Raw genomic sequence first — 14,747 nt, 5'->3', positions numbered from 1 at the left:
TGCCGGAATCTCACGCGATTTGTGGAGCCGTGAACTGGGTGTCAATGCAAATTGCGCAAGATTTGGAGGGACCAGGAAGAGCAGTGAAATTTGAATTTTGGGGGAACTATCCCTTTAACGCAAGCAACTGTAAAAGAAAAAATAGCAGAGTTGGTCTTTTTTTGTGACATGGATGTATCTGAGAGAGTTCATCTCACTTGCAGATTTAAATCTGCATTTCGCTATGCACCTGTGCTCCTGCACGCTTAACATAAAGGATTTAATTCCCTGATTCACAACCAACATCCTTTCTCTTCACTTTCCCTCTGATGACTTGTAAAAAAAAAAAAAAAAGAAGACTTTTCTACAACTGTCCCTCTAGGGCTGAGACATGCTCCAGTCGGAGAAACACTCAGCGAGTCCCACAGTGGAATCAAGACCAAGACAAGTTAGTAGAGAGCCAAAAATGTGACTGGTGTGTAGTGAGAATAGTGTCCATTGATGTTTAGTGACAAAGTGTCGCATTGAGCGCGGTGTTCAAATAAAGCAGGTACACAGGCAGAGGGACAACTCTCAGTCCCCCGGTGCGTTTGGATGACACAAAGTAAAATCAGCATGCGCACGGTGAGAGGAACCGAAGGCGAACAGAGGAAGAAGACACAGAGGAGGTAATAACACGCAGGCAGGCAGACGGAGAAGAATGACGGAACAGGAAGACAATGAAGACAGCATTAATCTAGACAAGTGTGGACAAAATACTGAAGGAGGGAAAGAGGCACAGGAAGCAACAGTGTGTGTGTGTGTGTGTGTGTGTGTGTGTGTGTGTGTGGAAACATGTCTGCCTCCACATCTGCAGACGATTCAGGGGGATTGAAACTACCTGCAGCAGTTTCCATCTCATGTTGAGCTGGTCCAGTTGTCTGGAGGCGGTGGAGGACAGCTGGATGTCCAGTGGTGTCAGCTCTGCAGAGAGCTCGTTGACGAGTCTTACATCCTGACGTAACGGGGCGACCTCCTCTCTGAAGGCCTGCACGCAAAGTTTCACATTGTTGCAGGGTGAAAGACATTTCTTTGTTTACTGTGTTTTTGTTTTTTTTTTGCCTAAAGGGAGTTGTGTTTTGTTGTACTACAATTTGCATTTACAGTCTCTACCTCGGCTGTCAATATCAAGCTCAATTCGTACACACTTTGGTTGTTGTAATCTATTAATGGATATTGAGAGATGTAATTGGACAGGGAGTCAGCTATTGAGATCTGAGTTGGTGCAACACGCGGCCAAATTAATGCAGCAGCTGCGTTTCCTCGTACGACCTCGTGAACCGTGATTTGATTATTTCTGCTGCCACTATTTCTCATCTGTCCTCAACTTCTCCCTTATCGCTCCTTCATTCACTGTGGAGTCATCCGGGTCATGATTATCCGAGCTAAGTTGAATCCAGGGGCTGGTTGTAGAACCACGCTCAGTTCAACTTTTCTTGTCTACTGCTCGTTTGTTATCACGCTGTCATTTTTCTGCTGATTGACCAAATGTGTTGCCTGTTTTTTCGAGGCCAGGTGAAAAGACCTTCTTAATTTTGATGGGACAAATGAGACAGAACAATCAAAGCCAGTGCATCAGCAAATCACACACTCTTCTGGTCCGGAAAAAAAACTGAGTAGAGTGGAAAATGTGTGAAAGTCTTACTCACATTCCTGCACGCACTTATTTCATGGATGCACAGTTTCACTTTTACTTGATCAAACTGAGGTTGAATCAGTAATTTATGTGTTACACGCCGACGATTCACAGTGAATGGCCATAACTTAGATTTTGTGAGTAAAAGAATATAAGACTGAAGCTGACATGCAGAGGAGAGGATTGTCTAACTCTCTTGATGATGATGATGATGATGATGATGATACAGGGTTCCCACTGTTTTCTTTAAATCATTTCCCAGAACATTTTCAGCTGCTAAAGCACAACAGACACATATCACACCATACACTAATACATCCCCTATCCCATTCATGCTTTGGAGATGTGTTCATTTCGACAGTTGTACCTTATTTTGTACATAATTGGTTACCTATGTGAATTCCTCTCTCACCCCCAGAAGTCTGATTTAAACATGTGCAGTCTATGGCTCTAATTTATGAAATAATCTCTTTCATGTTTAGAAATTATGACTGGGAAATCGGTCAACCAATTTCCAGGTTTTCCAGGACGCATTGGAAACCCTGTGATAGTCTACTAGTGTAAACATCTACTCTGCTGTCTCACCATTGTCTTTTCGATGTGGTCCTGCAGGGAGTCGATCAGCAGATCCCCCACCGGCTGCCACGTAGCTTTGGCTTCCTCTGCCTGCGTCAGCCGCAGGTCGAGCTGGTCCATGGAGCTCTGCAGCTCCTGGAGCCGCTCCAAGGCTCGCTCCACCTGCGTGTGCCAGCCGCCCACGTGTCCCTTCAGCCGCTCCCATCGCTCCCTCACCTCGCCTGTCTGCTTGCGGATGGCCCGGGCCAACTCTCTGGCCTTCTCCTCTGGCGTGAGGTCTGGAGGGAGAGAAATTACTTCCTTAAAATCATACAGAACATTATTTAAACTGTGTTTCTTTGTATAATTTTGCCATTTATGACTTATTTTGTTCATAATCTGCAAACATAATTTCTCAGTGCTGTTTTTAATCATTTATGTTAATGTCCCACATATTCCCTGTTCCTGCATGTCATCTTGTATTATTTGTGTGTTTTGTGTTTTATGTGCTTTTTAAATTTTTTTTATTTTATTGCTTGGGCAAAATAAGTTAAAAAATGAGGAGGGAAAGAAGAAGAAAAGACCAAAAGGAAAAAAGGAAGAGAAAAAAAAGGATATCAATTACAGGGCGGGGGGGCGTGGAGGCAGCTGAGGCATGATGAAAGTGACCAGAAGAAAGAAAATAAGGTGTGAGAGAGAATGATGATAGCATGAAAGGTGAGAGGACGAGGTAATTGTGACTTATAGGAGGATTCAGACAAAAAGGAGAGAGAGGAGTTGGCAGAGAAACCTGCTCTCCAACTACAAAAAAAAAGATGAGCAGCTTTTATGAGCTTTGAGGTCTCATCTCCAGGGTAATGACTGAAATACCATGTTCACCTGTTGCACCTCTGCAAGTCTTTTTTTTTTTCACTTTCTCCCTCCTTCCCCCTTTAGACCCACGAGGCAAACATCAGCCAGACGTAGAGCAGTTTGCACTCGTGTAGACACACAATGTGATGGTGTTTGTCTTTTGTAATGAAGAATGTGGGGAGCAAACAACGCAGCGAAAGTCAATTTAGTAGCAGTGACAAAACAAAATACTAACAGAGTACAGGAATGTAGGACAATTAAAATCGTTAAGACTTCACCGCAGCGTCACTCTGAGAAATCCTGTCTCCTCTGATTACACAACAAGCACAGCCTGTGATCTTAAACCAGCTTTTTATCTATTTATACAATGAGACGCTGCTTTGATATCCGTATCAAAGATCACAGACAACAAGCCTATCGGTCTGTGCTCTGAAGTCTCGCCACACCTCTACACAGCCCCTTGGGTTGGTTTAATTATTTACACAGTAGGGTTTTTAGTTTGGAGGGAAATGTGCTGACTTAACCAAGACTTCCCTGCTGCATCCAACAGAGACTGAGAGGAAATGCTGAATGAGGCGACGCATATTTGATTCCTGAGCTCTTGTTATATATTGATATTAGAACCAGCTGGGATTTTACTGACTGGTACTTAACCTTGAAACTGAGCCAAATAAGTCCTCACATTTGGGATGAAGACAACCAGACAGGTTTGCTGTGTCTAAGCGCTTTTTAGTACAGAATGTACCGGGCGAGAGACATCTTTGATCTAGAGCTACAAACTGGACAAAAACGGGACTCTACGGGGGCATTTTTGTGACTTAAGGGTGTAAGACAGCGAACAGGTAATCCAGTGTCCCTGCGGTTTAAGTCCAGCCAAGAATCTCTGATGCGTGTCATTGCCTTCATTTCCTGTTATCTATCGACTGTATCTTGTCCATTGAGGGCAACAAATGTCTCCAAATACTGAAACAAAAGGGTTTAATAACTGATACCCCTCGCATCATGAAACAGGAAGGAGGCCAGGTGATGTCATCTCTCTTGAGTCATCCTAAGCACTATTTTTTACCCTCTGTCGTTTTCTTAAGGAGTCTGAATTCTGGGTATGAACTTTATGTCCTATATGTAACGCCCTGAAAAGGCAGAGCAGTATTTTTTACAAAACAAAGAAAGGTTAGCTTGAGTATCTAGTGAGTTGATATCTAAATTCAAATTCCAGTTTGATAAATACAAATCATAATGTTCCCCATCCACCTTTACTGTACAGTAATCACCCATATTGCCTGTTCTCTTCCTATTTACAAGATCTTCCTGTAAATGAATGTGCAATTAGGAGCGAGACACACAGTGCACACAGTTGCATAAATGGCACACAAACTGTGACTCCAGTCTCGACACCTGCATCTGACAAACAGGTGCAAAGCTTGGTAAGTGTGGTTACCATGGTGATTTCAGACAGTGACAGTGTAAAGGGACTCCCCACCAGTCAGTCAAAATGGTAAAGCTTAATGGATAAAGTGCTTGAAGACTACATACAATCAGCTGCCTCTCCTTTTATACTGGAGGACTTAATGTACTGCTGCAAGACGAGACCACCTGGGGCGTAATATGAGCTCTGATTTAATGTAATTTTCCATAATAGGGAGGAGGAAAAGATGGTTAATATGAGCTATAAGTGGTGCAGCAATAATAGTTTTAATAACATTTCTTATTTCAAAATTGCTTTCCAGACCTCAGCCATTAATTTGAATTCATTCATTTAAATTACAGCGTGATGAAATATAGCTGTTCTCTCACACAACATAATCATGTCCTTCTGTTTCTTTTCCAAACAGTTTATATAAATATGAAGACGGTTATTACGCACCAGTCTTTGGCTGCAGGTTCTTGCGTGGCTCTCCGGGACCTTCGATCGGTTGATCAGCGAGAAACATCCGAGCCTGATCCAAAGTACTGGCCACCAAGTGCTCACGTTCCTTCAGTTCTGACCGTAGCGTCTGCAGGAGAGACACAGAGAAGGGAGTTAAGACGTGCAATCACACATCAGTCATTAGAGGTAAATTGCACTGTGTGATGATCCTAATGGTTCCACATGGACAGAGCATTTTCCAAGTGAGCTCCTGCATCTCCTGGAATTTTTTTTTTAAACAATTGTAAAAGGTGTAATTAATGCATTTCCTCTGCAGGTGTGTGCATGTTTCCTGATCTTTTATCCTCCAATGAACTAGAAATGAACCTGGAGTATTTAAAACATGGTGTTGCATCCTGATTTCTGCTCCCCTCCTCCAACAAAATATCTACTAATCAACCAGTTCTGCTTAAATCTGCTCCTCTTTCATAATATTATGAAAGGCTCTTATGATTAACTCATGCATACACACACACACACACAGGACCACCGAGCGACTGCAGATGTTTATGTTCAGCTTATGCAGGAGATAAACAACACTCTCGACCGCTAATTAGGTGATTGCTGCATAACAAACCACTTTCCCTGCCCGGTCTTCCTTTATTAAGAGGGAGAGCACGAGGTGAGGCAGAGAGAGGGAGAGCCAGAGAGCAGCGGAGGGTCAGCGGGAGCGAGAGATTCGAGAACAGAGCTGCGATTGAAAGCGGGAACGTGGGGTCAAACCGGGCATTTCCTTGGGGTCGGTGTGAAATTAGCTGAGTGATCCGCAGAATAAAGTGAGATGCTGGGTGCTACAACCCTGCAGGAATTATCATCACACAGGCAGCTACAGTAGCAATACCACATATCCTGCTCATCCGCTTAGAGAGCAGCTCATACTGCAAGAGACACACACACACACACAAACATATGCTTTTACACATCCACTGTGTGTTATTAAAAGTTTGCAGAGCGGTTTGATGGACACTTTTCTTACCCCTGCGTCAACTGCTGAGCCCTGCCGCCGCTCACAGCGGGCGATAAATCTCGACAGAGGGAGTGAGCGTGCATGTAACAGTATAATTATTCTTGTTTTAATATAAGCGTGACCCCCGGGGGACTTCATTGTCTATCGGAGTGTGTGATTACTTTGTGAGGAGGCAACGCAGTTGACGGCACCACGAGGCACGTTGATTAGATGGGACGACTCTCTTTGATAAAGTCTCGCACTTATCAGACTTTATCAAACAGACGAGCGCAGTGAAGATGAGATGCCAAAAATTCACACGCACAACACTGACTGACAACATGCTGTGCTGCATGACACTGTACACACACACACAGCGGCATCTGAAGACATGAGAGGAGACGGGGAAGCATTTTTTTTGTTCTAGTTACTAAATAAAAAGGCAAACTGAAGGCAGGAGGGTCCTGGAAAAGTTAAGTTCAGACCACTGCAATGACAATTTTATACACTCTACTGCAGACAAATGTACCCTCATGCCAAAATGGAGCATCCTGCTGAACACAAATTAAATCACCCCTGCTAATAAATGGTTTCCTCCGTTCCAATGATTTCCTCCCCACTCACATGGAGGAACCATAATAGGCAGGTAGCTCGGAGAGGGGACCTTGAGAGATAGAAACTAAATGAGAGGTGATTGAGGAAGAGCAAAAGAGGAGTGTATGGGCAGCAGAGATAAGAAAAGGAAGGTGGGGAACTAAGCTGTGAGGACAGCGACAAGTCACATCCAACTTTTTGGTTACTTGTGTTTTTTTGTTGTTGTTTTGCTCTCACAGATTTGTGGTGTGTCTCGAATCAGGCTTAAGAGGCAACCGCATCGAGTGTGAGGAGGTTGTTTATTCACGAACACCTTTTGCACGTTGTCGGTGTTTAGCAGGTAAAATATTCTGCAATCGGTTTTGTAATGTTACGGTGAAATGCATCCCCTGCACATCACAGATAGGCAGCTCGGTGTGAGCACAAACAAACATCCTGGTGGTGGTGGAGGAAACATCTCTGGTCGGATAAATCAGAGACGCCTGATTACAACCAAATCTAAGGGGAACTGATATTTACAACATCAAACCAGCAAGCGTCTGCTCTACAATATGTTCCTCCCAATTCCTATTGTAACAGAGCTCTGTTTTAGCTGTATGAAAATGACAGATGGATGACAATGGAGAAAACTGCACTGCCACTGCAAGAGATGAAGTTTAAAGCTCCAGAAAAAGCTTGGACTTGATATGAATGACGACCATTTACACAAGACCTTAATACAGTAAGAGTGAATAATTCTTGCAACAGCTTCTTCTATGTTTGGATCAGTCCTCTGATGCTATTTAGTATGGGTTATTAAGACATTGTGTAACATTTCTAGCTAATCTGCTCAATGTTGCTTGACAATTGGTTGAAAATTCAGTAAGGCTGCATTGAACAGCTATTTTCAGTGCTATTTTGTTTACATTTACAGTTCCATGACAACAGCACAAACTCGATCTCCTGATGAAGACTGAGTGATGTGACTAAAAGCTCAGGGACAGCTACTCACTGTACGTTGTGGTCCGATTATTTAGTCGACTGTTGATTCCAAGGTCAAGCATGAACTCTGAAGATTAAATTGAATAACATAATAATGAAATTACCCAGCCTTAGTTTGCCCTATTTAACTGTATCACATGTCAATTACAATAAATGTTGAAATCGATCACAGTAGTGTTCCCCCAGACGTCGCCCTTCAGTGTTAACTGGACCCAAAGAGACAAACAAAGCCAGTGAAAGTTGTTACGACGGCAACACAAGTTTTGCCAACTCATTTCCCACGTTTAGCGACAGCCACTCTGCCTGTCATCCACCCGCTGGGTATCCTTGCAGTTCAGACAGACGGCGACACCAAAGACCTTTTTGCTAAAACTCAAACAAGCACTTTTAGAGAAACTTTCGGCGAGCTCTCACATTATCAGAGCGTCACACAGGGACCTGCACTTCAGAGGCAGCATGAGAGGTAAATATCAAACACGTGTACGGCTTTCAGGTTAAGAATAAAGCAGGTTTTAAACAAGAAATCCCCAGCAGGGCTGTGAGTGATAAAACATGGCCGTCTTTGTCAGATATAAAAAGTGGCAGGTCTTCACTTTGCTCCGCTGCTTTTTTAAAAGCTTTCGACATTGGCACATCAGAGCGTGGTCTGGGGTTTGTGTGATTTGTTAAGACCTGGGAAAGAAAAGACTCTTGTCAGTACCACAATACTTAGGGCATCTATTTTGCACAGCGACTGTGACCTTGGCCATGTGTATGTGTGTATGTGTGTGTGCGTATCAGTGTCTGAATGATTGTGTGTGTGTATTTGTGTGTGTGTGTGGGGGGGGGGGTTGTGTCCACGTCTGCGTTTGTGTGTGGCCGTAGCGGCGCAGCAAAGCCTTATCGCTGTGTGCCCCTGTGCTGTGGCGCCGATAAGATAACATCACAACACAGCTACTTTCAGGGCTCTGCCAAACATCCCTCTTCCCGCTCTCAAACCTCCTGCTATCTCGGCCTCTTTGCAATATTACCACACCCCTCATCTTCTTCCAGGAACTAAATAAGCCGCCTGAAAGGATCACTAAATCACTTCAGCTCTCAGCATCAGAAAAAGCACCTGACGGGGACTCAAGGAGCCTTCAAAGTAGGAGGTCAAATCCAAACAAATCACAAACTGTCAAGCAGCTGATTACTTCTACTTTTCCTCCAGCAAACATAAGAACAACGCTAATAGAAACAAAGTATTTTTAGGCATTAGTTTAGACTTTCTGTAACCTCACACAGTTGCATACTTCATGAAGGAGCCACACAGTGACTCAGCCTAAGAATTTAATTGCCCCTTCGCCCCTTAGCATCCACTGTTATCTTCGAGCAGCTAAAAGCTAGTGATAGGTGGTGCTTGTTTGAAATCATGCTCTCTGACATGCTCTACTAATCTACTGCTTCCAGCCTTGGCCATTTTTAAATAAGTAAAACACCCACAGGGCTGTAAAATGCCAACAGTTGTGTTGAGATGTCAGCTTTGCAGCTAATAAAACAGGAAGTTAAATAATAATTTATATATGTATATGTTTCATCAGTGAGACAACAGAGTTGTTTTTATGATTCCCCTTAAATTATGTATGGGGTATGTTTATTTTACAACACTGTGATGCTGCCACTGCACTGATTTAAATCCATATTACACAACATGAAGCGGCATTTTCTGATGCTTCTGGCAAAAAATGAATATTTTCAAGCAGCCCCATACTTCCAATGCAACTGGAATTTTAAACCTCAAGCTACATGAGATGTTTCTCCTCTTTGTTACTACTAGTCATTACTTCAACTGACAACACTGATTTGCAATCTGATTGTTTTACATGTTGTCAAACAAAGCTGATGACAATAGCTGAGAATAAAACCAATGACCTTGCAGCTCAGTGGAGCTGCAGTCAGAAGGGTTCGTCGTCTTTTGAGTTATTGTTAAAATGAAATGACATTATTGCATATTTTTGTTGTTATGTTTGATATTGCTGAGGTGTACTTGAAGCATATTTCCCTGGACAATAATGCTGTGTTGTTTTGCAAGTGTGCAAAGTTAAAACAAAGACGTCATTCAATGACAAGGCCACAGACCGCCCAGACACAAGTCTAACACAGGAACAAGAACAGCTCCCGACGTGTAGAGGAAGCAGACAAAAAAAATGTAAAAGTTAATCAAAGCGAAGCAAAAGTGAGTTAAAAAAAGAGTCCTTGCTTTCCGAAGAGATAAGGTTAAGTCCAGCACAGCACTTTAATCTATTTCATTCTCCTTTACGACCTGTCCGTTCAGGTACAAATGGTGCTAATCAATCATTCAGGCACAATGATTAAGATGGGTTCTGTGGGCCTCCTCGCTTTGCAGAGGGTAAATGTACATTACTTCGGCAAATTCAGACAATTGAGAAAGAAAATTGAATGTAAATATGTTCACGCTTTGCCTGTTTGTCTTCATATTTACTCAGTGTGAATCATCTGAAGGAGCTTTGTAAAAAGACCAGATTGGACGGACCTAATAACGTCGACAAAAAGCCAACTGTTGCTGAAAGATAAGAGTCATTAAAAATGCCCACGAGCAGTTGGTCTCCCGTTCCCACTCCTTGATCCAAAAGCCGTTCATTTAATAGAGCAGATTGATGAGTTTAATCAGATGGATTGTGACAAAGGGCGTTTTAATGGATAATTGAATGTGCGATTAATAAATGCTACTGTGGCCATTTCAGCAGAGGGAAAAACACAAGACACAGATCAATAGACAGTAATACAGGACAGACGCCCCCCCTCCCCTCCCCTCCCCCCACTCTCACACTTTACATTCTTTGGGTGTTTCGCATAAGTAAACAGAAGTTAATGCAACAGTTGTGTGGGAAACAGAATATCCTAAAACAAACACAGCCGCCTCTCCTCCTCATATAAACCTCCATCCTCCCTCTTCTCTCCTGATCTGTGTGTATTTCTGTTTTCTGCTTCCTGTCCGTCACTTTTCTTGTCTCCTTGTTCGGACCACTGCTTCCTCATATTTTTCTTCCCTCTGATTCTTTAATAACAGCAATATCCGTTTCTCTCTGTTGGGCTAAGTGGCTTAGCCTTCCTCTTTTATCTCTCTGAGTCTTCCCGAAAAAAAGAAAGAAAAAAAGGCAGGTTTTTCCACTTAGCTGTTCTAAGCCCTCCCTACCTCATAGATACCAATTTCCATATAGCTGTACACAGTTCCTTCATCTCTGTGACAGAGCAGCTGGCATGAGCGTGTGTGTGTGCGTGTGTGTGTGTACCGCTGAGTGATTGAAGTGTGTGTCTATGTTTTTGCGTGAGCACAAGGGACTCAAATGTGTGTGCCTGTTGGTGTAAGCAAGTAATAGAGCATGACGTGTTCAAAGCCCCGGCTCTTTGTGCTGCTCAGCCCCCTCATAACTCTCAGGGTCGCAGAGACCTCCAGGCCAATCTATTAAGAATACAGAGACGGAAGCAGAGGGAAAACTATAACATAGTCCAAATGAAAAGTGAGCCTGCCTCACTTTCAACTCCCCTGTTCCATTATTTCTTATTCCAGCGCTCTGAAAGCCGAAGACCTGGAGACGGACGAGGGAATAGAGACAGGGTAGAGTGAGATGGGAATGAGGAAAGGATGTGTGTAAAGAAAGGAGATGCAGAGAGGAATGACAGAGGAGCTGAAGGAGGGTAATGAGAAAAGGAAGGTGAAAGTGGAGATGCAGGACGGTTGTATTCCCTTGAGGTTATTGTGCGCTCTCAGCCCCATTCCTTATCTAATGGAGCTTGTCTGATCTGCTGGGTTGAAGCCTGTCTCCACTCTCCATCAGGTTGGTAGGTACAAAACACAGAGGGAGCCTCAACATCATCTCAGACCTCAGAGGACAAATTTTGATTAACCGGGACCAGCCTGTAAATGTCTCATCTCTCAAAACAGAGGTGAAACTAAAACTTAGAAAGATATAAGGTTCACAGCGCCGGGGAAACAACACGGCAGATTATCTCTTTCTTTTTGAGTCCATCTCTCAAACTGGATTGTATACCGTTCGCTCCCTGGTTGTGTGGCACAGTCCTGGCTGCAGTAATCTGTTTTTAAAACATTTCAGGCACAGAAAAACTCTGTTTTCACAGTCTCAACTGCTAAAAGTTTAGTATGTATGACGGTTCTCGATAATCATCAAAGGACAACAGTAAGCAGGGTAACACTTAACACATAACTACACATTATTGAGCATTAGTTAAGCATTAAATACTGAATTTATCATTTATAACACATGAATACTCATTAGTATGTAGTTTATAAACACAGTTAGAAATTGATAAGCACTAACTGTATTGATAAACTACATACTAATGAGTATTCATGCGAATTCAGTATTTATTAATGCTTAACTAATGCTTAGTAGTGTGTACTTACAGTATTATAAAGTGTTACCGTAAGCAGATATTCATGCAGCCAAGAAATTGATCATCTGCCGTTAGAAAGAGCCAGACTCTGTCTTCACAGCTGATCACTTATCTCTGTCTTATATCGATATTTTTTCTTTTCTAAGTGGCAGCAAGAATGCACCCAATGTGTCCGGGTGGAGTATGAAATTGTCTCTCTAATGTATCCATTTTTCTCTTTTGTTGTTCTCCTGTCATTGTTTTGTTTTTTTTTCATTTTTTTGTCATTAACTTCTTTCCCCTTCAGTGTAACTGTGTTGATACAGCTCTTTATAATTGAGGACATATCTCATTTCATTATTTGTTTGGAAACAAATTTACCTGTGCAGTTGTGTGATCAGTCTTCACTGGTTTTGCATCTTCCAAAAAAGCTTAGAAATTTGTCACGCTGCAACGAAACCTCACACATCCTTCGAGCAGATGCACAGTTTTGCTTTTGCTATACGAAGGTCTAGCTGCCGTCACGCAATACACACACACACACACACACACACACACACACACGCTTACAGGCATGAAAGAAAGGAGGTTGAATGTGTCTGTGTCGGTCGTGTGCACACGCCACGCCACGCGCATCCAAAAGCAAGTCTGCCAATCTGTCTAAGTGTGTTTGTGATCCTGCGCCCACGCATGGCTGCACGTGTGTTTACTCTCAGAGCGTTTTGGGCGACGAAATAATAGTGTGGCGAACGAGGTGCGGAGAAACACATTATGATGTCAAGAGCAACATTGACGGCGGCGGCGGCGGCGGCGGCCAGAGGACTGGGGAGTAGCCACGGGGTGAGTCATCTATCTGAAAGCAATTACACTTCAACGCACCATCACAATAACCAGTGGTTGGAATAAATAATGTAGAGGGGATCGCACAAAGTGGAAAGCAGTGATGACGGAGGTGTGAATGAATGAGACACGGCAACAATGACGGTACTGATCACTTTTCAGAATAAGCAACACAGTGAGGCATAAAGGTGATGGGAAAGTGATGATTTAAAGAATGAAACATTATTTTTTACATCAACTCTCCTGCTGATGTGAGTTTTTTTGCATACGGCTGCTGCCCAGTGACTGTAACACTGCCGATGAATTACCATGGAGACATAAAACACTGATTGGGCCCGACTGCTGCAACGTGCAGTTTAGATGGATGTAGTGTAACCGCAATGCTGATGAGTCGGACGTTTGAAAATGTCACAGTGATTATTGCAACTGCTTCCAAGTCACGGTATCATCTCACTGGCGTACTGTACTGTAAGTGTAGAGACACTGAATACACTGTACTGTGCATCAACACTCCCTGGTTCTCCACCGTGGTCAGGAGCATTGTAGACCACAGGTAGGATAAGGATGAGTGTTTCTTCTATTATTAGTGTCAGACGCTGCTGTTACTGGTCTAGTCTGGGACCAGAATGATGCTTAATTATGTAGACAGAAGCGTTGAGTGTGTTTTTGTCGATGTATTGTATATATGGGTTTTTTTTTTTTTAACATAGAAGACATTTTGACATTTTCAGGCAACACAGGTAATAAATAAATAAAGCCAACGATGCCTCAGTTTCACAGTCCTGGTTTTGTGAAAGCCGACGCACTGTCATGGTTTATTGGGATCCTTGAGTTGAATGGTACACTGTTAAAGTTACTAGCCACACTAGAGCTTCCTCCCCCCCTCCTGAGTCACAAAGGATGACAGTGGTTGTGCATCCAAAGATGTGACAGTGGTCATTTTATCAACATGATGCATGCATGTAATGAAAATTCTCAGTCCCCCTGTTGCCTTTGACTTAAATTTAGACCAAATACACCCACTGAGGCTTTAATGTTTATTTCAGCCTCTGCTCCGGGCGAAGACAGAGCCCCGTGAATCAATGGCAATGATCAATTTTTTCAACCCCTACAGTAGCGAAAAACGGATAGAAGGGTCAGGGAGATGTCAATCAAGCACAGTCCATTAGAGAAAATACTTTCGCAGTAGATAACATGCTGCTTAATGCATCAAGCTGCTGAATTATACACAGAATAAATCTGTACTCCGCTTTTTCTCCAGAGCATCAAAACTGTAACGGATTCAAAAACTCCTCTGGAGACTTGATGAAAACAATGAGGGACAAGGCATGATAAATCTTGCAGCAGGTGGCAGGAACGGCGCCTGAGGCAGTCGTACTCACCGTGCAGTGGTTCTGCTGCTGCAGCAAGGTGGGCACATCTCCTCCGATGGGCATCTGCTTGGCCAGGTCCTCATCCTTCATGCAGATCCACCTCCACAGCTCCTCCAGGAGGCCCAGCAGACGGGACCAACGCTCAGCACTCGCCTCCAGATGGGCTCTGCCGACAAACACCATCCACTTTAACTGTTATTATACTGTATATTTACAGATTTCACTGCTGACACAGACACAGCTTTTGTATTGACAAATCTGTTCTGCAGCATTGCTCCTTGCATTCCAGAAGTAGCATCTTATAAAGGCTAAGGTTTGTTCTCATGCAAGAGTAAAGCCCCATATTATTTCATTTCTAGTAAACGTATTATATAACAAGACATAAAGCTTATGAAAAATTAGCTAAGTACAAAACCGCAGTAAAGACCTCGCTGCTGACCACTCAGGGGAGGCTTGCTGCCCCACTGGAGAAGGTATTATCTGCAAAAAGGAATCACAGCTGGCTGCTAATTGTGTGGGTGGTGCCACACACGTGCGAAATGTGTTGATGAGCACTTCTGTTTTTTTCTCCTCTCCTGTGGGCATAATGTATCTGAACGCTGAGTACAGAGAGACGTCCTATTGCCTCTCGCCAAGTTAGTCTTAATTACACGTGTACTGCAATTAAGGCAT

At 43.2% G+C, this 14,747-nt stretch overlaps 1 protein-coding gene across 4 annotated transcripts in view; it reads right to left on the bottom strand.

The window, feature by feature from the left end:
• Nucleotides 1–14,747, bottom strand: part of utrn (utrophin) — a 173,565-nt gene that overhangs the window by 54,929 nt on the left and 103,889 nt on the right. For all 4 annotated transcript variants that reach the window (XM_084001333.1, XM_084001335.1, XM_084001334.1 and 1 more), the window contains 4 exons: nucleotides 14,085–14,241; nucleotides 4,926–5,055; nucleotides 2,240–2,508; nucleotides 860–1,006 (listed from right to left, as the gene is read on the bottom strand). In XM_084001333.1, coding sequence (XP_083857459.1) covers nucleotides 860–1,006; nucleotides 2,240–2,508; nucleotides 4,926–5,055; nucleotides 14,085–14,241 — 703 coding nt within the window. The remainder of the gene's footprint in view (nucleotides 1–859; nucleotides 1,007–2,239; nucleotides 2,509–4,925; nucleotides 5,056–14,084; nucleotides 14,242–14,747) is intronic.

The sequence above is a fragment of the Trachurus trachurus genome, assembly GCF_905171665.1.
Source record: "Trachurus trachurus genome assembly, chromosome: 24".
In the NCBI taxonomy this organism is placed as follows: domain Eukaryota; kingdom Metazoa; phylum Chordata; class Actinopteri; order Carangiformes; family Carangidae; genus Trachurus; species Trachurus trachurus.
This window is presented reverse-complemented; position numbering and strand designations above follow the sequence as displayed.